General features: G+C 31.1%; 2 protein-coding genes across 7 annotated transcripts; one reads left to right on the forward strand and one right to left on the reverse strand.

Annotated features, from left to right (window-relative positions):
* Positions 1 to 3,398: 3,398 nt before the first annotated feature.
* On the reverse strand, positions 3,399 to 12,402 carry LOC129914674 (isocitrate dehydrogenase [NAD] subunit gamma, mitochondrial). Of its 3 annotated transcripts, XM_055994005.1 has the most exons (8): positions 12,219 to 12,402; positions 12,037 to 12,114; positions 11,306 to 11,977; positions 11,139 to 11,246; positions 6,173 to 6,359; positions 5,889 to 5,964; positions 3,770 to 3,995; positions 3,399 to 3,529 (listed from the first exon to the last, which is right to left on the reverse strand). In XM_055994005.1, exons 1-7 carry the CDS (start codon positions 12,264 to 12,266, stop codon positions 3,965 to 3,967), a joined length of 1,200 nt encoding a protein of 399 aa, XP_055849980.1. In that variant the 5' UTR covers positions 12,267 to 12,402; the 3' UTR covers positions 3,399 to 3,529; positions 3,770 to 3,964. The 3 variants fall into 3 exon arrangements, with proteins under 3 accessions (XP_055849980.1, XP_055849982.1, XP_055849981.1); XM_055994007.1 differs by lacking the exon at positions 3,770 to 3,995 and having other exon boundaries at positions 12,219 to 12,401; XM_055994006.1 differs by lacking the exons at positions 3,399 to 3,529; positions 3,770 to 3,995 and having other exon boundaries at positions 5,885 to 5,964.
* Positions 12,403 to 14,218: 1,816 nt separating this feature from the next.
* On the forward strand, positions 14,219 to 26,299 carry LOC129914299 (anoctamin-1). 4 transcript variants are annotated; one of them, XM_055993480.1, is made up of 18 exons: positions 14,226 to 14,345; positions 14,423 to 14,522; positions 14,591 to 14,870; positions 17,682 to 17,946; positions 18,008 to 18,076; positions 18,147 to 18,218; positions 20,673 to 20,833; positions 20,899 to 21,067; positions 21,124 to 21,244; positions 21,309 to 21,420; positions 22,855 to 23,410; positions 23,566 to 23,769; positions 23,828 to 24,086; positions 24,251 to 24,456; positions 25,186 to 25,358; positions 25,423 to 25,528; positions 25,585 to 25,723; positions 25,799 to 26,299. In XM_055993480.1, exons 2-18 carry the CDS (start codon positions 14,519 to 14,521, stop codon positions 25,987 to 25,989), a joined length of 3,087 nt encoding a protein of 1,028 aa, XP_055849455.1. In that variant the 5' UTR covers positions 14,226 to 14,345; positions 14,423 to 14,518; the 3' UTR covers positions 25,990 to 26,299. The 4 variants fall into 4 exon arrangements, 3 of the variants coding, with proteins under 3 accessions (XP_055849454.1, XP_055849456.1, XP_055849455.1); XM_055993479.1 differs by having other exon boundaries at positions 14,221 to 14,522; XR_008772167.1 differs by lacking the exon at positions 25,423 to 25,528 and having other exon boundaries at positions 14,219 to 14,522; positions 25,799 to 25,930.
* Positions 26,300 to 26,782: the final 483 nt, after the last annotated feature.

The following is a 26,782-nucleotide window of genomic DNA, read 5'->3' on the forward strand; positions in this document are numbered from 1 at the left end:
CGCAGTCGGTGGTAATTAAAAACACACCTTTTATTGAAAAATTTTAGCTTGTAACTTGTATGAGAGTTTTTTTTTGTAAAAAGTGGGAAATTGACACAAGTAAAAAAAATTGTCTTCCTACAAGCACCATATGATTTAAAAAAAATATAATAATTGTTTTTGGAACCCAAAAATAAGCTTTCTGCATTAGGTGTGTTTTTTATTACAACAGGTCTAAACTGGAAAAAAAAGGATTGGGGCTAAGCAATTTACATGTTAAATGCAACATCAACACTTTAGCCCCTTGGGCTAAGTTTTTTAGCCTTGACGAGATTCCTCTGGGTTTAACTTTTTGAACAGTTTTAAATCTGTGCTATCCAACTATTTTTTTCATAAATTGTTTAGAATTTGTTTACAAACGTGAAAAGTGACATTTGGAATGATAAAATGTTGTTTTGCTAGCATACATTTTTGTCTCTGTCAAATATACAAGAAAAATAAAAGAAAACCCGAAGGTGACAAATATGACAACTCTAAATTTGTGTTGTGTCGGCTGTTTTCGGAACATTCAACATCCAGTGCTGCCAAGATTTCCCGAGGCGTTTTTTTTTTGTCCAGTTAAGCCCGGTCGTAATAAAAAACACACCTAATAGATGGCTCCTCCATGCAAATTCTAGGAGTGAGGGAGATTTGAAATTTGTATCCTGTTAAATTCTTATCCGTGTGCCAACGCATAAATCAGAATAATAATAATCGACACATAAAAAAAAACAAAGTTTCTATAGCTGCGTTCCTTTGGAAATATTTATCTACTTTTTAGTACTTAAAGCTGCTTTGAACTACTTTTTCAGTATAGCAAAGTAGATCAAAGTAGTTTTAAGTACTAAAAAGTAGATAAATATTTCCAAAGGAACGCAGCTCATACAATTGATTTTTCAAAAGCACAAAAAAATGAAACCTTTTGTAAAAACCCCTAAAAAAAATTGTTTTTTTTTTAATTTGTTCATGATTTAAGCCATAACTACAATGACCAAAAAAGTGAAAAAGTGGGAAATTTACAAAAGTAAATTTTTTTTATTTTCTTTCTAGCGCTATTTGTTTTTGGAAAAACCTACAAAAATTGTTTTTTAAACTAAAAAAATAAGCATTCTGCATCAATATTTTTAATTTTGTGGTGGGAATAACAGTCACAAAATGAGTTTGAAAATTTTCACTTTTTGACTTTTTGCAAAAAGTGGCCGTTGTAGTTATACCTTTAACCATTATTCCTATAGTACTCTCATGAAGTAGACTTTTCTGTTTTGCGTGGCCACCGGTGAGATCGCTAGTTTATTTTATATTTGAACCTTATGCAGGAAATTGAAATGCAGATCTACCAAAAGGTATCGCTAAAGTATTTTCTTCGATAGTAATATAGAAATATAATATTGTAATGTTTTTATTCCTGGTTCGCAATAAAACTTTTTTCGTTTATTTTAATTTCCACTTATATTTCCGTTCATATAAGAACACTTTTTATATCAACTCAATTTACTTTTATTATTCGCTCAAACAAACACACGTTTAAATCACTTTATTTCCAACACTTTATTTCACTTTGTACTGCACTCTTTCACTTTCAAAATTAAACTGTATCTGGTCGGTGTCCACACTGTCCTTTTATACCGGAATTTCGAGATTCGAGAATGTCTTCGAAGCTTCTCGTCTTTGCTTTTCGAAACTTCCTTTCCTGGAGGGGCGCTTCATATTTCCAGTCCAGTGGGATATTTTGGATATTCAGCCTTCAAGGGATATTCAGCAGTCGAATTTCTTAGGGATGTGTTCAGATGGTAGTTTCTTAATTATTAAAGATGCGTTCACATTTCTACCTTTGCAGTAGTAGGTAGTGTGTTCAGACATTTATCTTAAAAGAAGTTCTAAAATTCGTTACAATAGGTGTGTTTTTTATTACCACCGGTCTTAACTGGACAAAAAAAAACGCCTCGGGGCTTAACCTGAAATCTTGGCAGCACTGTATATTGAATGTTCCGAAAACAGCAGACACAACAAAAATTTAGAATTGTCATATTTTTCGCTTTCGTCATTTTCTTGTATTTTTCATGTATGTTTTACAAAGAGATACAAAAATGTATGCTAGCAAAACTATTTTAATACATTTTGTCCTTCCAAACGTGAGTTTTCACGTTTTTAAACAAATTCTAAACAATTTATGAAAAAATTAATTTGGTAGCACAGATTTAAAACTCTTCAAAAAGTTAAGCCCAGAGAAATCTCCGGGCTAAACAACTAAGCCCAAGGGGCTAAGGTGTTGTTGTATTTAACATGTAAATTGCTTAGCCCAGACTGCGTTTTTTTTGTCTAGCTAAGACCGGTTGTAATAAAAAACACACCTAATATACAATGATTTAACTACTCAAATTTTAATGTACAAAAATTTTGATTGAAATCGTACAAGTCAGATATCATAACGGTGTTCTATAGCAAGCACCCTTAATAACGGTCCAAAGATATTTTTTTTTATTTCAAAAGTACATTATTTGCTACATTACATGTATTTTGTTCAATCGAAGTCGTTAGAGCCTTTTTTATAAAAAAATAATACTTTTCATTTTGGTCCTATGGCAACAAGTATACCGATAATTTTTGTCCTACAAAAATTCTAATTTCTTCTCTAGGGAATCACCAAAAACCCTTAAGTTTAAGCTACAGCCCGAGATAGAAACAGACAGACATTGCAAAATCCACTTTTTTGCATTCTCTATTATCGTAATGTCGTGTCTGATTCAATTTTTTGTCAAATTCGATTTTTTTACGAATCTTAAACTTGCCCTTTAGTTCCTACACTAGTGAAAAAAATTAAGGGTACAAAAAAATCGAAATTTGTTGAGGTTTTTCAAGTGACTGTGTAACCCTTTAAGTTCAAATTTTCTAGTTTTAAAATCTTCCGATGAAAAAAATATTCAAGCTTCGTGTTCTGTTCAATCCTATTGAATACCAAAACAATTTTTTTCTATTTTTTCCCGATCCTTTTTTTTTGTCCAAAAACTTGGAAAAACTTTTTCCAACTTAACCCATTATATGGATCGGATAACTTGTTTATTCAGCTTAAATTTTCTTTTTTTTTATTAAATCCAATACGAACACTTCGACGCTGAGATATCGAACTTTGAACGGAAAAGGATCTTTTTTTCTTAAACCTTAGTATAAAGGAGTGTTTTCAAATCTTGAATTAAATGTTTACAAAAATAGAATATATAAGAGTTTTTGAAAAAAATTTATTTCCGCTGTGCGACTCGTATCTAGGGTCAAATTTTTAGTGCTGAATATTGTGAGAAAAAATTCGATTCGTTTAGAAGTCGTCATTAGTGCTTACCTTTCAAGCATTCATTTCCGTTCATAAAGTAAATATTTCCAATACATTATTTTTTATACTATAGTTTATTTTAAAATTTCGATAACTTTATCTTTGAGAATCAAATTAAATTGACGTAAACGTATCTAGTTTTTGTGAAGTGTATTATTTTGTTAACTGGTCGAAGTTCAGCTGACTCTGAAATGAAGAATACATATTTTTAGTACTGAATTACAGCATATTTTAAACTACATGCATATAATAAATATTGATAATTTTAAGGTATAATGCATTATTTTGCACTTTACCATTATTCGTACACATAACAATGCTTAATGTTTCGTTTGAAGTAATCTTTTCTCAATGAAACATTTACATACATTTATTTTTAACAATAAATAAAATTTTAAAAATTAACAATCGAATATTTATACTCACACAAAAATTTATCCATTTGACAAGAGGTTCACTCAGGTTATTAATCAAGTTTTAGGGGTAAACCACCAATCGCTTCGTGTTATAAATTTTGATTTTCAGTAAATTTCGATCTCATTAGCAGTCAATTTGGGTAAAACACACTTCACATATACTTAATTTATATTTTGGTAGTTACTTGGGGAATGTCGGACCAGATCAAAATTGGCTAAAAATGTTTTCGTGCGGCCTGCAAATTGTTTAGTTATAGGAATGGAATAGGAATAAGGATATCAAAAAAATTATTAGAGGATAGGAGTGACATTTAGGACATAAGATGTAAAAGAAGATTTTGGAAAAAAATCAAGAACAATGTGAAATAGAAAGAAAATATTTAGAGATACATTATGTAAACGAAAATTCATCTTTTATTCAATTTTTATTTTTTTGTAATTACAACTACTGTCATTTCACGTGAAATTTATTACTTTCTGTTACTGGACCCATCATTACGTTAAAAAAAGACTACGGAAAATGAAATGCATGCTCTTTGCTAAATGTTACTCAGAATTTGTAACCCTATTAACCTTACTTTCTGAAAATCCTGCATAATCAAATTTTTAAATTTAAATTTTTCTATGACTTGCCATATAAAAAGGTTCGAGTAGTCGAAATGAACTGAAAACAGCTGTGTTCCTTTGGCCTTAAGTATCTACCGCTAAGTACTTCTGGTTGTATTCAACTCCATTTCTTCTATAGAAAAAATGTCTTTGAATGGATTCAGAAGTACTAAAAAGTACTTCGCTGAGCCCAAAGGAATACATCCAATGAAGCATGGCAGTCCTATGCCTTGACAGGATATCACTAGGCAACCCATGTTCAAACTGTATCTTTAGAGACTATCTTCAGGAGAATGATAACTCTTAACTGCGGGTATGTCGTCTTATGATGGGATCTTTTACTATTAACTGAGGTGACTTAATTAGGTGGTTTGAAAAATGAGTGTGAGAGCAGCAATTCTTGCGATTGTCTATTTTTTCAGAATGGGTAATAGACGGGAATTGAGTTGAAGAGAACCCTGAATCAAAGCATATTAAAAATTAATGGCGGATTAATGAAAACAAGCCGAGTGGTACGCCAATGAACCTTCAATTTGTACCAAAATTGTGTTTGCAAAACTAAAGTTAATACACAAAAAGACAATAATTTAGTAATCTAATTTAAGATTGCGGAGAAAAATGTATGTAACTTAGTTTTTTCTTCGTTATTATAATTTTTTTTTTAGTTTGTTCTTCAATTTAGTTTGATTTGTTCAGCAATAACTTAAAAAAAAAAAACTCTGCCAAAAAAAGAGAATTAAAGGATTTATACATCATAGTCTTCCAAAAATACGACTGATATGAATAAAAACGTTTCCCTTCGTCCACCTTAAACTAGTTGTTACCCCAAATAACTACAAAAACTGAGACAGGCGGACGAGTCAAAACAATGGTTTGGACTTGCTCGCTTACTCTGCCATACCATCAATTAATCTAATTGACTGAGTCAAGAATCTTGATTGATCAAACTAAACTAGCTACCTACTTCCTACATTTTGAAAAATGCAATGACGCAAAAAAAGATGTGAATTTGCACGTAATAAGGGTCCAGACAAGGTGTACAAAAAATTATATCTACAAAAAAAGCTAAACAAAAAATAAACATTTAACGGTATTGATACCGAGGATTGCATTTATTATGTTTTAAATTTCATTTTGCTAGAAAAGTAAACATATAATTGAACATAGTGACAGAAGGAAATAAAAAGAAACAAAGATTTTGATGAGCATGAAAGTAACTATAGAAAAAATTGTCAGAATAGCTGAATACGAGAAATGAAATAAAATACATACAACCAACATACCATAGGTACCCATATTTTTTTTACTTTAAAATAGACATTTTTTACTTAAAATACATATAAATAATAACAATTATGATAACATTAGTTAATATCAAAAAAGGAAGGATGCAAAATATATATCGCAAACAAGAATTAAAGGCTAAAGTTTTAAGAAAGGAAACAAATAAATATATGGGTTTATGCGTTTCACAAGTTTAAAGCTCAGAATGCATTTTGAATTTTGTTTGTTTTTCTATTTACCATTGCACACGTTTCTTTGATAGGATTCGGAGAATATTTTCAATAATATCTGTACTGCTAGCGTTTCCACCCAAATCTATAATTCAAATCAATATTTATCAATAAAATTCAATCGGTTCATTCGCATATAAGATAAATTGTAATGAAACATTTTTAAGGCTTCGTGTTCACCAATTACCAATTTCAATTGATGAGTGCAGACCATAAAATTGTTATTTGAATCATATTTTACTTGCGTTGAGTTTAACCTTAACAAAAAACAAAATAAAGTTTTTTTTTCATACCTGGGGTGTGAATACGATCTGTAACAATTGTCTGGTAAACAGCTTCACTAATCACTTTTGCGTGTTGCTTGTGGCCCAAATGATTTAACATGTCAACACTAGCGTTAATCATAGCAACAGGGTTGGCAATATTTTTTCCAGCAATTGCTGTTCCAGTGTTACGGGTACCAGGTTCAAAAACAGCGTACTAAAAAACAAAAATTAATTATTTTACAACACAAATTTCTTTAACATCCTTGTTGATACGTTATTGTGTTAAAGTTACAAAAGTTATAAAGTTTTTTTTTAAGTAATTTTTTTTACTCTATCTTATTCAGTAAACCATTACACTGGCAAACTTTTTTCAAATTTTAGAAAATTTTCCCAAAAATTATATCAAATTGTATGGATTTGTGTTCAGTAAGCCCAAAAATCATATTGGTTTCTTTCTAGCAGCTCTAGTTTTTGAAATAATAAATGTTTTATATTTGGGGTCAAGTTTATACTAACTTTTAAGTTTTTCTTACTTTGAGCGCTTATTAAAATTTGCCAGAAAAATTCATATTAAAACGAATGTATTTGGGCTCCGCAAGCTCTATTATTTTGATTTTAGTGGTCTTAACTGTTTTTTCTCAGTCGACTCTCAAACGATTTTCTGATGTTTTACTAAGGATCAAGTTAAGTCATCAAATCCAAGCATGGCAAATTAAATTAAATCCCCTTGCACCTTTTTTTATAAAGTATTGAAATTCGAATAAGTGGAGAAGATTAATATCTTGTTTTTTGGTCACAATGATTTTAGCAATGAAACATTTAAGCAAACAATGGCTTTTCCCGACGTTTCGACAGGGATTGCTGTCTTCTTCAGGTGCCTTCCTATTATATTTAAGACAAAGGTGTAAAGGAGATTTTAAGTTTGCCATACTTGGACCTGATGACTTAACTCGATCCTTTACTACAGTTGAAACTCGATTATCCGGGATTCGACAAACCCGCACGCTCTATTATCCGTGATGAAAATATTTGGCATTCTTTCTCGACAATGGAGACAATATAATTATATAAACTCTGTTATCCGTAATAAACTCTAATATCCGTAACATGATAACAGGACCGAACAAGTTCCTTTACTTCATAGACCGAGAGCCGACAGCATATTTTGGCAGTTTTGATATAACCGAAATTCGAGTGTGCACATATCTAGATATGCACCACAGTATGTCAACGGAACAAGTCTGGCAGTGATCTTTTTCAGCTTTCCCTTGCCAGACGCATCCAAAGTGCAGCAAAAAATCAATTTTTGGCGTTTTGGTATAACCGAATAAATGATACACCAAAAAATCATAAAAAATCCCCTGATTTCGAATCTGTGGGTACCGCAAGTTTCTTTTTCAGCTTTCCCCCCGCCAGACCGCTTTAAAGCATTTTTAAGTGCATTTTTCTAATAAAAAACCTAATAGCTTATTTTCTGTTGGGTATAACCGTATGATGGTAATAAATTAAAATTCTATGTCTATTCCTGGTTTAGAAAATATAAGTTTAAGCCAGATATTTTTCAGCTTTCCCTCTGCCAGACGCCCTTAAAGATTTCCCAAACAGGTTTTTCCATAGAAAAAACACCTAGTTTCTGTTTTTTTTCTTATAAAATTGAAATAATATTTTTTTGTTTAGAGTAACCATATGATGGCCAAATATTAACTTTCTCTGCCTTTTCCTGATTTAGAAAATGTAAGTTTAAGCCAGTTTGGTTTCAGCCTACCCTCTGCCAGACGCCCTAAAAGGTATCTCAATAGTACGGGAAAGTTAGGTTTTGCTATATGGGGCATGGGGGTCTGGGAAAAAATCCGAAATGCATTTTGTCTTCAGGGATTAAAAGAGCATAAACCCAGGAATCGAAAGAGTCTAAAACCACATTTTGTACAACCGCACCAAGAATCATTTTGTTTGTCCCTATACAAAAAATTGCAATTTTTTGAAGTTTTTTGCCTACAGATCGAAAACGGTCTGTCAAATCGAAAAACCAATATTGTAACAAATGAAGGTAATTAAAAGATCTACAACTTTTACAACTAACAAATTAAAAAAAAAAACGCTCAAGTAAAAGAGATATGACAAAAATAAGAAAATCACTTTTTGACGTGTTTAAAAAAAAAACACCCTAACTTTTAAACCAAAGGGATAATCGAAAAATGTTATTTAACATATATTGTAGAAAATTAAATTATTTCAAGTTTGTCATACATTGTTTTTTTTGTAGGTTCAAAAATACGCGAGTTATGTGAAAAACTAAAATTTGTATTTAAAAAAAAATGGCGGCCAAATGACTCTTAGTGCGATTGAACAAAATTTGGTTTACGACTCGTGTCGATTATCCCTTTGGTTTAAAAGTTAGGGTGTTTTTTTTTTAAACACGTCAAAAAGTGATTTTCTTATTTTTGTCATATCTCTTTTACTTGAGCGTTTTTTTTTTTAATTTGTTAGTTGTAAAAGTTGTAGATCTTTTAATTACCTTCATTTGTTACAATATTGGTTTTTCGATTTGACAGACCGTTTTCGATCTGTAGGCAAAAAACTTCAAAAAATTGCAATTTTTTGTATAGGGACAAACAAAATGATTCTTGGTGCGGTTGTACAAAATGTGGTTTTAGACTCTTTCGATCCCTGGGTTTATGCTCTTTTAATCCCTGAAGACAAAATGCATTTCGGATTTTTTCCCAGACCCCCATGCCCCATATAGCAAAATCTAACTTTCCTGTACTATTGAGATACCTTTTAGGGCGTCTGGCAGAGGGTAGGCTGAAACAAAACTGGCTTAAACTTACATTTTCTAAATCAGGAAAAGGCAGAGAAAGTTAATATTTGGCCATCATATGGTTACTCTAAACAAAAAAATATTATTTCAATTTTATAAGAAAAAAAACAGAAACTAGGTGTTTTTTCTATGGAAAAACCTGTTTGGGAAACCTTTAAGGGCGTCTGGCAGAGGGAAAGCTGAAAAATATCTGGCTTAAACTTATATTTTCTAAACCAGGAATAGACATAGAATTTTAATTTATTACCATCATACGGTTATACCCAACAGAAAATAAGCTATTAGGTTTTTTATTAGAAAAATGCACTTAAAAATGCTTTAAAGCGGTCTGGCGGGGGGAAAGCTGAAAAAGAAACTTGCGGTACCCACATTTTTGAAATCAGGGGATTTTTTATGATTTTTTGGTGTATCATTTATTGGGGTAATACCTAGAAAAACGCCAAAAGTTGATTTTTGACTGCACTTTGGATGCGTCTGGCAGAGGGAAGGCTGAAAAATAGATGGCTAAAACTTATATTTTCTAGACCTGGAATAGACATAGAATATTAATTTGTTACCATCATACGGTTATACCTAACAGAAAATAAGTAATTAGGTTTTTTATTAGAAAAATGCACTTAAAAATGCTTTAAAGCGGTCTGGCGGGGGGAAAGCTGAAAAAGAAACTTGCGGTACCCACAGATTCGAAATCAGGGGATTTTTTATGATTTTTTGGTGTATCATTTATTCGGTTATACCAAAACGCCAAAAATTGATTTTTTGCTGCACTTTGGATGCGTCTGGCAAGGGAAAGCTGAAAAAGATCAGTGCCAGACTTGTTCCGTTGACATACTGTGGTGCATATCTAGATATGTGCACACTCGAATTTCGGTTATATCAAAACTGCCAAAATATGCTGCCGGCTCTTAGACTATCAATTCAGCACTCGAAAAAAGAAGTTACGGAATATGTGCTGTGTTTTGCTTTTTTCGAGTATCGTATTTTTTTTTCATTTTGTTTATTACATTTTTTAATAAAATCTTAGATACATTAATTTTTGTTTGAGAAATGAAAGTTCGGGATTTTCGATTATCCGTAATGAGCTCGGTCCTGACCATCCCGGTTAATCGAATTTCAACTCCATTTCGGATTAGCTTGAATTCAATTTTAATTTAATTAAGAATTAAGTTGCGATAATTAAGAGCACATTTTAAGATAATATTTGAAGAAATTCAATGCGATCAGTTGTTTCGGTTCCTAGAAATACTCTCCGGTATGATTTGAAAATAGGACAATATTTTGTATTCTTACTTATTAAGAAGTAGATAACATAAATACCCTTAGCCCGTGTGTGAATTGGGTTAAATAGTTAACCCCTGTTAAATTTTTGACACTATTGGGGCGAATAAAAAGTTTTGAGCTGTATGGCTTATTGCTTAATATTTTTCTCTGCCTCTTTTCTGCCATGATACTCCTTTTTAATAAAAAAAAACAAAACAAAAAACAAAACCATCTGCAAGAAAAATTTAACCAGGTCCCAGAGACCATTTTATTTTTAACTGCTGAAAATTTTGTATTCACCTCAATAGTGTCAAAAATTTAACAGGGGTTAACTATTTAACCCAATTCACACACGGCCTTGGATCAAGAAAAACAACATCACTCCAAAATAAAATTAAGACTATAAAATATATATAGCTTTTCATTTCAACAAGCAGCCTTTGTTGCAATAGCAAATAAAAACTTAATAGACCCCAAAATCAATGTGGCAAGAATATAAAGAAGTAAAGAAGAGATTGTATGGCCGTGTTTGAATTGAGTTAAATATTTAGCCGATATAAATTATTTTTTGAAACAACGGTGAAAAATACAAAAAAAAGCACGTATACGCCACAGTGAATGTTGACAACATTCAATATTCTTCACGAGTATTGTTTCAAACAGGTTCAGCGTTCACTTCAGTTTGTAGTTACTGAAATCTTCCAGTTTTAGAACTTAACATTACTGAAGATGATCTAACTTTATGACTTTTTCATCTGCACCATTGAGTGCAGATGGTTAATGAAACAAAGGAACTTCAAAAATTAATTTCTATAAGCCCAACCATAATGACGGAAAACTTTCGTTGACCCAGGAACCCATGTTAACATTTTAAACTGTACCTTCCTTAAAATATTCTCCAAAAAAACAACTTACATGATCTCCATAATTTCTTCCTGACAACAATCCAGCACCTCCAATCAGTCCACAAATAACATTTGACACAATTGTTCCATACAAATTAGTCATATTCATAACGTCAAACTGAAATCTAAAATTTTTAAAAACTCGTATTTGTAAGACAATATAATAATAATTCTTACTTGATGAGGATGCGAAACAAGCTGCATGCAAGTATTGTCAATAATCATATTATTATGTTGTAATTCAGGATATTCCCTTGCTACTTTATTAGCGACTTCCAAAAACAAACCATCAGAAAGCTTCATGATGTTAGCTTTATGAATTGTTGTAACCTTCTTCCTGTTATTATTTCTAGCAAATTCAAAAGCGTAACGTGCAACTCTTTCAGCATTTTCTAATGTTACAACTTTCATGCTCTCTACTACACCTTTAACAGATTCATGTTCCAACATTGCATATTCACCATCAGTATTTTGACGGATTAAAACAATGTCAACATCCTTGTGTCTGGCAGGAATGCCAGTCAAGGATTTACAATGAACAACATTGACGTACAAATCCAATTCATTACGAATGGCCACGTTACGAGAGGTTTCGTGGACATCCTCTGATTTGGTTTCAATGTTTCCCTTCAAGGCAACACCGTTACGTTTAATTGAAGTAATGGCATATTCCAAATCGTCATTGCCTTCGGTTGTGGGATCAATTTCGATAACTTCAAAATCGATTGGTGCCCCCGAAAAGTGGAAAATCTCACGAATGTAAGACATTAGTTCGGGACCAATGCCACCACCTGGAAGCATTGTCACTGCATGGCGACCACCGTATTGTGCGCTAGGTATATCGGTTCCCTATAGGTTTTTTTTTAATAAACATTTTAGATTATGGTCTTTAATTTAGAATAACTTACGGTTTGTTTTTTCTGCAAAGCACTTTTGGTGTGTGTAACTTCTTCAGTCTTTTCTTTGGTAACTAAAAGAGGATATCCCTAAATAAGAAAAAAATTGTATGATGTTATATCGGCTTATAGAACCGCAGTTCATTATGTAATGATTAGACATTTTTAAGTTTTTAAAATTGTATTAAAATTACCCTAGTCATGAAGGGAGTTTTAATTAATTGCCTCAAACGGAGTGCCATCTTTGTAATCTTATTTAACTGATGTTTGAATTTATAATCTTATTAAAGATAAGAATTATTTCCCAATTTATTTTGCAGAGTCCAAATATACGTAGCGATTTACCAAAGAAGGTGAGCGGCAGTCGAACTGAAGTGTGCGCAAAAGGTATATGTCAAATTCTAAAAATTTACATCGAAATTATTGAAAACAACAACAATTTGAGATTGTGTTGTTGTTTCTTGGGTTATTTTTCCATGTTAGCTAGAAAGAGAAAGATATTTAAGGCTGTCAGCATTGAATTTTTTATCTATGGAAAGCAAAAATAAGATATACATGTATGTTTTATCTATGGCAAATTCTTTGTCTGCTTTTACACGAACACGCAAAGTTGAAGCACGAGTCTGCTTTTACACGAAGAGGCAAGACGCAAAAATTATGCCCAATTTACACGACTGGCAACTTTCCGGTAGTTTTGTCACACAACCTGTCACGTTTAAGAAGAATGAATGTGCGAGTGCTTCTGATTTCCAAATCAGAAGATAATAGGTCTGTTTGGGTACTGTCTAAAACAGAAATATTTTTATTTTTGTCAAAAATAATGTACAAAACTACACCATTCAAGAGTACCCAAACAGGAATTGGGCTGAAAATGTTGAAAAAATTAGAAATATTTCTGTTTTAGGCAGTACCCAAACAGGCCTAATTTTTTTTTTTTTTCAGAAGAAGAAATGTCATCCGAAGCCATAAAACACTTTCAGAAGCATCCTGGATCCTGAAGCATTCCGGACAACCAATCGAAAACCACATTAGGTTTGATATAGATGTAGCACAAAAATATCAAAAAAACAGGTTTACTTTGTCTGAGGCCTAATTCCGCAAAGTTGGTTCCTCTGTTTACACGAAAAAAAGTGTAAATTGTGAACAAGGCATAGAAAAGGTCATGCAGAACAACACAAGTTAGAACTATAATTAGCCTTGTTCCATTGGAGGTGGTAGTTTACTCGTGAGTAGATATCTAGTACAACAACTACACATTCCTATCTCCTCTAGTAAAAGATCATGTGTTAATTCTAGTACTATATTTACTCATGAGTAAACTACCACCTCCAATAGAACGGGGCTATTATTGACGGAAGCTTCGGTGTCGGACGAAACGGAGGGGAACAGCGCTTGCAACCGCACTCGAGGGATGAAAATTTATCAAAAAGTCAAAGAAAACAAAAACAAAAACGTGGATTTGACATAAGGTTAAGAATTTCCGATCCAATTATAGTTCTGACTCCACTATTCCGGAATTGGGTTGCTGCTTTTACATGAAGACACAAAAGCGGGGTTCACATTGACTATAACTTACCGGACAGATCAATTGTTGTTCAATAATTGACATGTCTGTCTGACCACCAAAAAATCTAAATATTTTGAAAACCATCAGGCAAACCGGACGGCCGTCAGATGACTGTTCACACTATCAAAACAGCATATCAGACCAAATTTCATCTGGTTTTGTCAAGCAAGTAAGTCAATGTAAACCTCACTATTGACTAACATGTCCGTCCGACCACCAAAATAGGGGGGTTCACATTGACCAACTTACCGGACAGACAAGCTGCCATTTGGTCAGATCGGATGGTATTTTGATAGTGTGAACACACATCCGACGGCCTGCCCGATTTGCCGGATGGTTTTCAAAAAATTTTGATTTTTTTGGTTGTCGGATGGACATATTGGTCAATTGAACGACATGTCTGTCCGGCAGACAGTGATATTCCATTTTCTTTAATTTGAGAACAGAAGATGCAAAGGAAACATGAAAAATAAGCTGGAAAATGGGTTTTGATAAAAATTTGTCTGATAAGTGTGAACGCAAAATATCATCCGGCCAAATGACAATCGGTCTGTCCGGTAAGTTAGTCAGTGTGAACCACCCAAAAAATTTGTTTGACAGCCGCGCCAACTGCCATCCTGCCGTGAAACCGTGATTTTTGTGTGCTGTCAGTGGTGGTGATAGACATAACTTTTTACTTTAGGTCTCGTCCTCGGAGACAAAAACAAATATATTTTATTTATTTATTTCATTAGTTTTAACAAAGAAATACGAAGTAAAAAAATGATAAATAGTTTTTCTTGCACGTGAATAACATTTATTAAAATTAATTATTTTATTTTCCCAAAAAAGATGTAAGGATGTGGCAAAAAAGTGACTAATATAAAGAAAACCAAAATATTTATACAATCTCAATATTTTAAGTAACATTTTAGCATTGGCAGGGCAATGGGTAAGTTCATAATTACCTCACAAACACTATCTACCTATATGAATAATTTATTTTTGCGCTATATTTAGATTCAGCATCCATCCAAATCATGCCAACAAAATCTCAAGTAATCTCAGAAAATAATGTGATGGTTGACAAAACCACAACAAGTCATAATTTCCAAGAAAATGGAATCTCCTCAAATGAAAATCTTCATCAACCTGAGTTTGCTGAATTTGTAAATACTAATAATATGCCAAATAATACAAACACGACTGCTCTTTTCCTAGAAAATGAAGCTTACAATGTTTCTACGGAATCATTAAGATCGAATAATAATACTTTAAGACCGGAATTATATAGAGAATCGTAAGTACATATTTATTATTATATTTTAATTTCTTGTTTAAAATTTAAAAATCTGATTGGATTGAGTTCCAAGCTCGGTAGATAGTTTTTTATGGTGTCACAATGGACCCATGGACTTCTGCCCGACAGCCACTTTAACCTTTCCTAACCTAAGTTAGGTTACTTGATAATTACTTGATAATTGCAAAAAAGTTTCAAGAAATACATAGTGTTGGACTAAAGCAACTATATGCTCTATAAAATTCTTAACCATTTGATTCGTACTAATGATCCAAAAACCTGATTTTTATTATTTTTCCAATAGCTATGAATGTTTTTAATGATTTTATAACATTCTTAAGCTCTTATCAACAGTTCCATGGAAAATTTTTAAATCTAATTAAATTCACTTCGATTTTATGTTTACCAAAACTAAAGCAATTTATTCGTTCTTTCTTTTTGTGAGTTATATCATGGTAAGAGATGTATAAAATCGTTACTTCAAATTGTACTATAGTACTATGTAGTTTAAATGTTTCAAAATGTAAAACAACAACTACTTTAAACAGTTTACTTATGAAACAAAATATTAACGGAATTTCTTAAATTGCACCACATAACAAATTTAAAAGAGGATCTAAAAAAGCAGAGTTACCTAAGACCTAAGAGATATTCCATTATTGAAAAAAATTTGAATATTTATTTCATTTTTTTTTAAATGGCTCTAACGTCTTAAAAAAAATTTCTAAAAATTCTTTATTATACCAGAAGTTTTATGGCATACTTCGTTTGGAGGTCAAAATCAAAACCCCTTAAAGAGATGTTTTTTTTATTTTAAATTGAAAAAAAATATAGTATTAGTTGGGTATTAATAAATTTCTTATAAAATTAAATTTCTAAAAGAAATGTATTTTAAGGAATAAAAGAAATTGTGTACGTGCAATTTATAACTTTATAACTTATGCTCAATGGATATGTTATGGAAAACTGTGGTCCACCGTCTAAGGGAATAAATGAACCATATCCATACACCATACATCCCCCATATATCTACATACATCCCCATCTTTTATTTTGTTTATATACCAACATATGCTGAAAGTTTTAACCCTCTTAAGTAACGAGGAGAAGAAATTTGGCTTAAATATGATTAGTACACAAGTTCCGCACAAGCAAATTTAAAATTTGCAGATGAATTTAAATAAACGAAATTAATATGTAAAATAAAAACAATTAACTACCAGTTTATTTATAAAATGAAAGGTAAATATATCAACAAGTTTACGAAATCCGAACTAACTTTACCTAATAAATTGTAAAAAGTTTATTACTAGGTATGGACTTGCTCAACAAGCCCAGTTCCACCTCAGCAACAAAGCTGAAATTTCACGTGTCTACTTGAAATAATATATGTTACAAATGGGGAATAACGAAAATGTAATATATACAAAAGTGGACCACCTTAATGGACAACATGTATGGCTACCAAGCGAGTCTTGTCTAGACTAAATCCAGAACACCCAGAAAGCTTCTTTCCTTCCGGAGATAACAAATCAGTGTTACAATTGAACACTGAATTTGTGAACTCGTTGGGTTGGTGCTTCATTGTCCATTAATTCCACGGGTACCAGACATCTATGAAGTTGCTTTGTCAGCTTTCTGATCAGGTCGAGGTCGCCATGACGTAAACGTACGTCGTTGAATTTTTTACGCTATAACCTACCGATTTACCCTGATTGAACATAACTCCAGGAATCTTTCTCTCAAAGCAAACTAGCAGGTTTTCGTCTGCTCTTGTGAATATGTATTTATATGTACATCTGCCTCAATCAGTTGATTAAGCTTTTAAACAGGGCTTTCTGGAAGAGGTGACTTATATTCTTCAATTCTTTGTTGTTCTTTGTTTTTTTTTTGAAAGATCATACAATTTAAATCATATATGTATTTTAGCATAAAAGATTATTTTTTCTGATTTATTTTTCTTATTTAAGTAATCATTTTGTTTGTATGGCCTTTAAATATTGATTTTTATAATCATTCACGATGACGGTGTTGTTGATATCACGGTAAATTATATCATTTCCCCTAAAGAATGTGTTACATGTTACATAACATCTGAAACTTTTCAGAACGAGTCAAAGGGAATAAAGGAGTAAAAAAACATAAATATATATTATAAAATCCCACATATGGCTGGAAAATAAAAAAAAGGATGTTCCCTAGGGTTATCTTAAACCCCTCCTTTTATTAAGCAGTATACCGACCATATCATTCACTATTGCACGTTATTATTTATTGTCAGGAGAACAAATAAAAAGCACTCCTTTCTTTTTAATGATAAACGTGTTTTTAAAAGAAATACAAAAACAGTGTGCTTTTTGTGGTTTTAGTTTTATCTTTTAATTGTATTTTTATAGTATTTTATAGTTAATTAGTATATTATAGTCAGAAGAGAAAGCGTGATATATCTTATTATAGGCGATCTCTTTATTACCATCTATAAGAAAGGTATTCAAAAGCTGTAAAGCGTTCCTTCCTATGGATGTCTGATAAAGCTTCTTCAGATGATCTATAGATTAGAAGTCATTTGGCAATTAAAAATTCGATTTCCGGTGCGAAACGGAAAATTAAAAGAATAAACAAAATAAACATTAGATGATTTTTTTTAGATCTATTTGTGACCAACATTTTTCCTTATACACGAAGTAAAGGGCATTGCTTTTGAAATCGAAATATTACTGATTTAGTCAATTTCATAATAATTCAACTCATTAAACCAATCTAAAAACATTTTAAAATTTTATTATTTCTTTGTTATACATTTTTTTTTAGCTCAAACGACAATGAAGAATCCAATTCAGAATATCACTGCCCTACTGATCCATACCATCAACATAAACCCAATAGTTCATTATTTTTTAAAGATGGATTTCGTTCGATTGACTTTGTGTTAGCATATAAAACAAATAATCAAGAAGAAGAAGACGACGAAGTAGAGAATAAAGTAAAACGACGAGTTTTTGAAGAGAATCTTATCAATCAAGGACTGGAATTAGAAACAGAATATAAATCTAAGGAACAAATATGCTTTATAAAAGTAAATATAATAACAATTTTATACATATGTTTTAGTTAAACGAATTAATTTAATTTATTAGATACATGCACCATTAGAAGTTTTGCAAAGATATGCGGAAATTCTTAAACTACGAATGCCAATGAAAGAGGTAAATATAAAAAAAATAAGATTAAAATTTAGAAAAATTTAAAAATTCACTCATTATGTATTTCATTAAGAATTTATCCAGAATGAACTATTATGAAAAATCCAATAAATTGCAACATGCACAAAAATACATGGCTAAAAAGGTTTGGCATTAGTAGTACCTACATCATTTGTTTTGTGTTGAGTGGTCTTTATAACCTCTACAGCTGTTTTCTTAATTTGTCTAATATAACTTGATGCTTTATATATTATATGGGTTAGTGCATGTATTAATATGTATATTGTATTGAATCTAGGACAAGAAATGGGTACATGTGTCATTTCATGTATTTTACGAACGCATGTATATTGCGAACAAAAAATTGCGGTCGAATCACGGCATACGTTAGCTAACGAATGGAATCTATCTGTCCCTTACTTTTTCTTCTGATTAAATAGAGATGACAATAGTCAAAACGTTAACGTATGATGGTATTCGTGTGCCGTGATTCATTATAAAGATTTTTTTTTGTTCAACGCAGGGGCTCTTTTAAATATTCAAATCTAAGGTCCAATTTATTCACACTCCATTAAATTTAAAGTCGCCATTAAAAAAGGGAAATTTTAAAATTTGTATGCGATTTGACAGTTTTATAATTTTTAATGGAGCCTTTAAAAATAATGGAGAGTGAATAAATTGGGCCTAATTTAATTTCAAAAATTGCTTTCATAAATTGCTTTAAACAAAAGAAAATTTCAAAACAAATCAATTTTTTGACCACCCAAAGATTCGGAAAAATATTTTTCATTTTCTTTGATAATAATAGAGCATGAGAGTGGTAAATTTCTTTTCCTGGTTACTTGCACCCTTTTAAACATAGCTTTGTCCACATCATCTTTTCATGTTTTTTTTAATTTCTTTTGCTTTCTACCCGAAATTCCTTCCGCTAACTTTGAAATTTCAGCTTGATTTTTAAAAATTGTCAACAATGTACTGAGAAACCAATTTTTTCTTGCACATATTAAAAAATTTTTTTTTTACTTAATCCACATTTTTGTAATGAACGTGTCGTAAGTGCAAAATATGGTGCTCTGTCATTTTCCCTAAGCTTTTTAAAACAACAGTTTTGAATACATGACTGTTTTTTGGTAAATTTTTTTGTTTGTTATTTTGAATGATTTGAGTTTTATATTCTACATTAAAGCCTTGAGACTTAAAAAAAAAAACAAAATGACAGCGCATTATATTCTATATATAAAATAAAAGTATAATTTTTATTTCTTCTATTTTGTTTTTTTTTTTCCCTTAATCCCTACCTCCCGCCTCCTTTGTAAGTCCGTCACTGTCTCCAATTTAAATAGAGTTGTTAAGAAATATGTATAGTCTTTTTATTTTATCATGACCAATCTAGGTACAAAATTAATCTCATACTGTTCCATTTTGTATTAAGCTTGATTGATGCTTAAATAATAAAATAAATACACCAAGAGCTGACAGCAAAATTTTGTCGGGGTTTTATACACGGTATTATGAAAGTGGTATTAAAAAATCACAATTTTACACACAATTTGGTTATACCTCTGCTCCGAAAATTTGCTGTTGGTTCTCAGGCTAAAAGCTCAAAGTTTTTAAATAACAATTAAAGATTTTTTTCTTTTTTAGTTTCGAGCAGAGCCCTGAGCATAGTCTTACCTGTTTGATTAGGCTCTTAGCAGAGTATGATATAAGTTCTCTCTAAGGGTACGTGGTATTGTGTCATTTGTAATAAGATAATCTAGGTACCTTTTTCCATTTTACCAAAAAATGAAATGTGATTATTGACAATATCTTTTTTTTTGAAAAACTCAATTTCATGTTTTCATGTGCTCAAAAGTATAATTTTTATTGCCATTGGCGTTCAACGCGTTAAGCTGACTACCTCGACTCTGACGGATCTGAGATTTTTTAATAGCCCAACCAGTTTAATATGCTTCAGATGCGGTTAGCAGATATTTTATTCAAATATGTATGTGTTTTTATCTCGTTCGAAATCCAAAAAGCATTAGTTTATATTGAATTGAAAATGATTTAAATTTGAACATACCGACGATAACATTATTATGTAGTGTTATGTAATCACAAGTATGTGTAGAAAATAAAAAAGAAGAGAACATAGACAACAATTTATGTATGGGGTAGGGGTATGTCTTATGACCGTTTGATAAAACTTCGTTGCAAAATCAGCCTAAATTTTTGCACTTTTTAAGATTTTTCGGTTCATCAAAAGAGTAATTTTGTTTTACTCCGGAGTTTACTCCAGATTTTATGTCAGTTTCATTGACTTCCACGAACCCTAACGTATTAAAGATTTGTTTTAGCATTATATTATTCAGGCAATGTATCGAATTTAATCTGCTAACCACCGACAATGTTATGTAAATGTAATGTAAATGCATCAAAATTCAACTCATTGAAGTACAATACAAAGCGGTGCTATTGGGTTTTAATTTCATTCTGATCGTATGACACCGGAAAAAATAAATACGAATTGACCGCCAAGATTATTTTTTAACAGCTCAGTGCACTGCTCCGGGCTAAAAAATAAAAAAAGGCATCAAGTAACCTACATTGAAAATAGATTCCAGGTTTTGCTGGAGTTCAAAGGTCCACAAAAAATGTTTATTCCCGCCTTAAAGGAGTATGGTCATTTTTTGTTCGCGTGATATTCATTGACGAACGATATTTTCCGAAAAAATCACACCGTTTTACAGCTGTTTACAGCAGGGACAAAGAATATTTGTAAAAAAAATTATTACATTATACCTAAATATAAAAACATGTTTATCGTATTTGTGAATTTTCAGATTTGATATTCAGCAAGAAGGCTTTTTTACAGCATCCGTTCGTTCTAGAATAGTACAGTTTATTTTAGATAGACAAAGATTTCCTTCGCGAAATGAAGATGACGTGGCGTTTGGTATTGAAAGGCTTGTCAATGAGAGAGTTTATTACTCTGCGTATCCACTACATGATGTAAATATTAATTGTTGTCAAATGTAATTTACTCATTATTGTCATAATATTTTCAGGGGGACATAAACGAAAAAGGAACAATGCGTGAAAAACTGTACACTCAATGGGCTTCCGTGAGAAAATGGTATCGATTTCAACCATTAGACTACGTTAAGGACTATTTTGGTGTTAAAATTGGTTAAAAAGATTTCTTGATGTCAAAGCCACACTTAACTAACTGTTTAAAATTTCGTATTTCTAGGATTGTATTTCGCTTGGCTTGGCTACTATACTTACATGCTAATGTTAGCGTCAGTGGTTGGAATGTTTTGTTTTTTATACTCCTGGTTTACTGTCGATACTTTTGTACCTGTGTAAGTTTTATTATTGCTTTGAAATGCCTCATTACTTGTTTGGCGTTATAACAACAACAAAATTTGCAATTTATGTACATTAGGCTAGGTATAGTACTTTGGAATGGCCGCAAAAAAGTACCCTTATTTTAAAATGTATTACTGCTCAAAAGTTGTACTAGGGTCTGAGGTTTAAGAATATGTAAAAAAAATTAAGATATCGTTCCTCTTTGGCTCGCTCAAATCGGTTGAGGTTGAATTTATATTTACATTTGAATAATTTTTTAGTCAATTTTTTTGCAGCATTTTGAATTAAAAAAAAAAAAATAAGAAAAAACGTTGAAAAAACTCAACGTCTTCTTGTTTTTGTGGTAACTCAGTTTCTATTAAGCTAAGTAAAAATTTTATACTTTAACAACAACAAACAATTACTTTACTCCATTATTTATTAATTTATCCATTTTGTATCCACTTTTTGAAGAGGTCACTACTAAAATTATAATTATTCTTTATTGTTAAAGAGTCAAAAATGTATAAGTTAAGAAAACAAATTTTGTCTGTAAACCATAAAAAATTCATATTTTGTTTATCTTTGTTGTTTACCTTGGTGATTTCTTAGAGGGGAAATTGAAATTTTTGACGGTACCTGTCATATGACCAAATCCACTTTTTCGAAAATTGCTCTAACAGTTCCCACTTTTGAAATAAGAGACATAGCACATTTGTCCGAATTGTTACGTAAAAATTTCACTAAACCCAGAAAATCTAGATGTAGCGGCAAAACTATTTTTTTTCGACTTTAAGCTATTGTTAAAATTCTAGTGTCGTCAATTTTCAATTTTCAAAGGTTTCACCTACTAAAAATGATAAAAAAGAGCTTTGCGCCACCATAAAAACTTACTTTACTCATTTGCAACTGAAGGAGATGCACCGATAGCTTTTTTTATTTCATTCAATTCTTAGTTCTAGTTTGTTATAGCTCACCCCAACTTAAAAAATATTCATTTCTTCATAAAAATGATAAAATTTTTTGTTAGAATGGATGTTTCGGGTGTCATTCCATTCAGCGTTACTCTAAAATGATTTCATGAATCTAAGCTTTATAGCATTTCCACACAGGTATTTATAAGGAAACTATAAAAAAAATAAGGAAACTATAAAAAAATACAAATTAGAACCCGTATACGCCATAGTGTATTGGGGCAACATTCAAATGATCGAATGAAGCGACTGTAGCGCAACACCTCATTCATAGCGGTTTTTTTCCCGACGTCACTTCTATGCATAATTATTTCATTGAGATATTTCTTTTTCTACGCCAGTAAAATATCTTAACCCAATATATTATAAATTAAAAAAGACCCAATAAGACATAATAAATTAATATTTATTGTTTTTTTTTTTTTTATTTATTTTGTTAAAAAAAATGATTGTTATTTTTTTTCCTTATTACAGAAAAGACGTATGTTCAGACCACTCAAATATAAAAATGTGTCCTCTTTGTGACTGGTGCAACTTTTGGGAAATCAAAGAAACATGTTTCTATGCCAAAATAACTTATTTAATCGACAATCCTAGTACAGTATTTTTTGCTGTATTTATGTCGTTTTGGGCAACTCTATTTCTCGAACTATGGAAACGATATTCTGCAGAAATCACACATCGCTGGGACTTGACTGGATTTGATGTTCACGAAGAACATCCAAGGCCACAATATCTTGCTCGTTTGGAAAATGTTAAGAAAACTAGAACAGACTGTGTGACCAATACAAAAGAACCAGTCGTTCCATTTTGGCGAATTAAATTGCCAGCAACTATTTTTAGTTTTTCGGTAGTACTTTTACTGGTAACATTAGCATTTGTTGCACTATTAGCCGTAGTAGTGTATCGAATGTCTGTTTTGACACTTTTAAAAGTTGGTGCTTCTCCAATGACGACATCAAGTGCAATAATGTTAACAACTGCATCAGCTGCATGTGTTAATTTGGGACTTTTATTTATTTTAAATTATGTGAGTTATTTATAAATTAAAAACGTATAATTTAATAACTACTCAAAACTCAACTTCGTTAGAAAAGACAAGTTGTTTCAGAAGACTTGAGTCAGATATCTAATTTATGCATAAAGTTAAAACTAAAAATGAATAATAATTTATCTTTCTTTAAGATGTACACACATTTGGCTGAATACTTGACGGAATTGGAATTATGGCGAACACAAACACAATTTGATGACTCATTAACCCTTAAAATTTATCTTCTCCAGTTTGTTAATTATTATGCTTCATTATTTTATATAGCATTTTTTAAAGGAAAGTTTGTAGGTCATCCTGGAAGCTACAATAAAATACTAGATTATCGGCAAGAAGAGGTATTATAATAATTAGTTTTATTTAGTATTGTATAAAACTTATTTGTTCCTATTTTAGTGTTCTTCTGGTGGATGTCTCACTGAACTTTGTATACAATTGGCCATTATAATGGTTGGAAAACAAGCCATGAACTCGATCTTAGAACTTATAATGCCAATATTCTGGAAGAGAGTGCAGGCTGTGAAAGTTGGACTTTCGCGTTTATTTAAATCTGGTCAAACTGATTCCTTAAAAGGACGTGATGAGAGGTGGTTAAGAGACTTAAAATTGTTAGATTTCGGTCCACGAAGCTTATTTCCAGAATATTTAGAAATGGGTAAATATGCAACTCGTCAAGATATATTCAACCCTATTGGGGTATCCGTTCGGAAGAATATTTTTTTCCGATTTATTCAAAAATATATACGTTCCGAATATCACTCTTAACGGATACCTTGATATCCCTAAAAATAATAAATTTGTTAAATGTTTCAATTTCAGTTTTGCAATATGGATTTGTGACGATATTTGTAGCAGCTTTTCCATTGGCTCCGGTTTTTGCTCTTCTAAATAATATTCTCGAAATGCGTTTGGATGCGAAAATTCTAATAACACATCATAAGAGACCAGTTTCACAAAGAGTTCGAGACATTGGTGTATGGTATAGAATTCTCGACTGTATAGGAAAACTAAGTGTGATAACGAATGTAAGTACTTAATTTTTTTGGAGAAAAACAATAAAAACTAATTTTAAAAATTTTTTCGCAACACTTACATTACAATAATTTTAAACATTTGGCGAAGCAATAATATTAATTAAAAAACATTTTAAAATCTAAATCAAACAACTTGACTGATAAAATTAATCAAAGTTTTCTTATTTTTAAAATCAATGCAAATTTGTTTTTATCAAATCAAATCAAACTAAACAAACTCCAAAAGAAAATAATGTTTCTCCTTTGTTTTATACGCTGATGAATAACACTCGATTTCGTGCTTACAAAGTGTTATTTCCCCTTAATGAAAATATCTCAACCCGTCAAAATTAGTACATTTTTCAAGGTACATTTTGGCCTAAACTAATGCGATCTTCGTACTTTCGTTGACTCCTTGTACCTTTTTATCATAGCCGTGTTTCATTGGTAGCTGTGTTCAAATGTTTGTTTTTATTTATTGTTAGTAGGTAATTTTTTGAACACCTTATATTTTCTTAACAATCGTTAGTTTATGCTAATTGTATGAAATTATGCTAACCTACGAAATATTTGCCTATAAAAAACGGCTAATGAATGTATTTTGGTATAAAAAATTAAGAAAATACGACAATGTATTTAAAATAATATTACATGGATAAAAAATTGTTCATCACACGTAATTTAAGAATTAAGTTTGCCATTTTTTACCTAAACATACTCATATATATTATTTTTTAACAGGGTTTTATTATAGCATTTACATCAGATATGATTCCCCGCCTAGTATATCAATCTCTTGTCTCGGAAGATGGAACTCTCGACGGTTATTTGGATTTCAGTCTATCATATTTTGCTATAAAAGACTCAAATACTCTGAAAAACTATTCTCCTGAATTAAATATTACAACTTGCAGGTAAGAAAAAAAATTATTACATATTTGGTTCTAGAAGTTTAATCGATAAAATTTTTGTTGTTAGATATTCGGATTATAGGGAACCCCCCAGCTCGAACCGAAAATATGTTCTATCTAGTATGTTTTATATAATATTAGCTGGACGCCTAGCTTTTGTTGTGATATTTGAGGTGAACACAGCAATATAACAATAAAGAAACTTTTTCTGACTTTGTTTTATTTTCAGAATTTTGTTGCTTTAGTTATGATAGTTGTGCGCTGGTGTATTCCTGATATGTCTATTGAGTTACGAGATCAAATTCGTCGTGAGGTTTACATAACCAACGAAATCATAATAGAGCAAGAAGCATCTCGTGCTAAATTTGGTAAGGAACTTTTATACATAAGAAAATAACATTAATTAAACATGTATATTTTGAATTATTTTCCTTTATTTTTAGAACGTTACAAGCGTCAAATTTCTTCCAAAGCTAGTGAACATAGTGAATCTAATGCAAACTTTTTAAAAGTTGCAAAACTCATAAGTGGGAATCTTTCACAATCTCAAATGGATCTCATAATTCATGCCGAGGATGAACATACTGGAATTGGTGGTGAACGTCAAGACATTGAACTAAATAACTGTGCCTAAAATAATTTTAAATCTTTTCAACATATTATACCTATATTTAACCATTGTGATACATATACTAATGTCCTTTTGTTAAAGATTTTTTTGTATAATTTAATGAGGAACTATATTTTTGTTATATTTTCTATAAAAAATGAAACCATAAACTTAAAATGAATGTTAAAGCGCAAAAAAAAACACAAGTTAAGTTTATTTATAGACTAAAGTTATCCAACTTGAACAATTTACTATATTTTAAGTTAACTGTTAAACGAATATCATTAAATAGATATGTTTTGAAATATTTAAATAAAGTTCCTATTTAATTTTCTATTACATGCGCATTGAATATAAAATTAGTAGGTAGGTATTCACAAAATCAGAGAGTTGTGAGTTGGATCATTGGATGTATGACTGTTCGAAGATTCGAGATGCAAGAGATGGTGAAAATAAGGCGAGTGGAAGTTTTTGTGTGTCCAAGAAACGAAATGATGAAACATGTTAGACTCGGAAACAGCATCAGAAATCCTAATTGTGAAGAAATCCCGAACATCTTCCAAAACTATGACAAAATAATATAATAAGAACCCAATCATCTTTAAAATATCTGCTTAGCTAAGGATAAATACTCTGGAGATTCGTTTACCAAAGCTCATTAATAATGCACAATCCAACGAAGAGATTCATCGTTTTTTTTTTTTCTTCAAAAGTTTAGCAAAATCCTAATCCGAGGTTCTTTCGACCCGTAAAGTTCCAGGTTTTGAGTAGAATCCACCTAAAAAATTTGGTATTTTGCACCTAACTCAAAATCAGG

The sequence above is a fragment of the Episyrphus balteatus genome, chromosome 3 (assembly GCF_945859705.1).
Source record: "Episyrphus balteatus chromosome 3, idEpiBalt1.1, whole genome shotgun sequence".
NCBI lineage: Eukaryota > Metazoa > Arthropoda > Insecta > Diptera > Syrphidae > Episyrphus > Episyrphus balteatus.

Bases quoted from the DNA above. Each gene is read 5' to 3' on its own strand.
- LOC129914299 (XM_055993479.1), top strand. The intron at 20,834-20,898 runs GTAAAAAAAATT...GTGAATTTTCAG, and splicing joins AGCAGGGACAAAGAATATTT to ATTTGATATTCAGCAAGAAG. The intron at 21,421-22,854 runs GTAAGTTTTATT...TCCTTATTACAG, and splicing joins GTCGATACTTTTGTACCTGT to AAAAGACGTATGTTCAGACC.
- LOC129914674 (XM_055994005.1), bottom strand. From the start codon at position 12,266: ATGGCACTCCGTTTGAGGCAATTAATTAAAACTCCCTTCATGACTAGG. The intron at 6,360-11,138 runs GTAAGTTGTTTT...TTTGTTTTTTAG, and splicing joins GAAGAAATTATGGAGATCAT to TACGCTGTTTTTGAACCTGG. The intron at 3,996-5,888 runs GTAAATAGAAAA...AACAATTTGCAG, and splicing joins TCAAAGAAACGTGTGCAATG to GCCGCACGAAAACATTTTTA.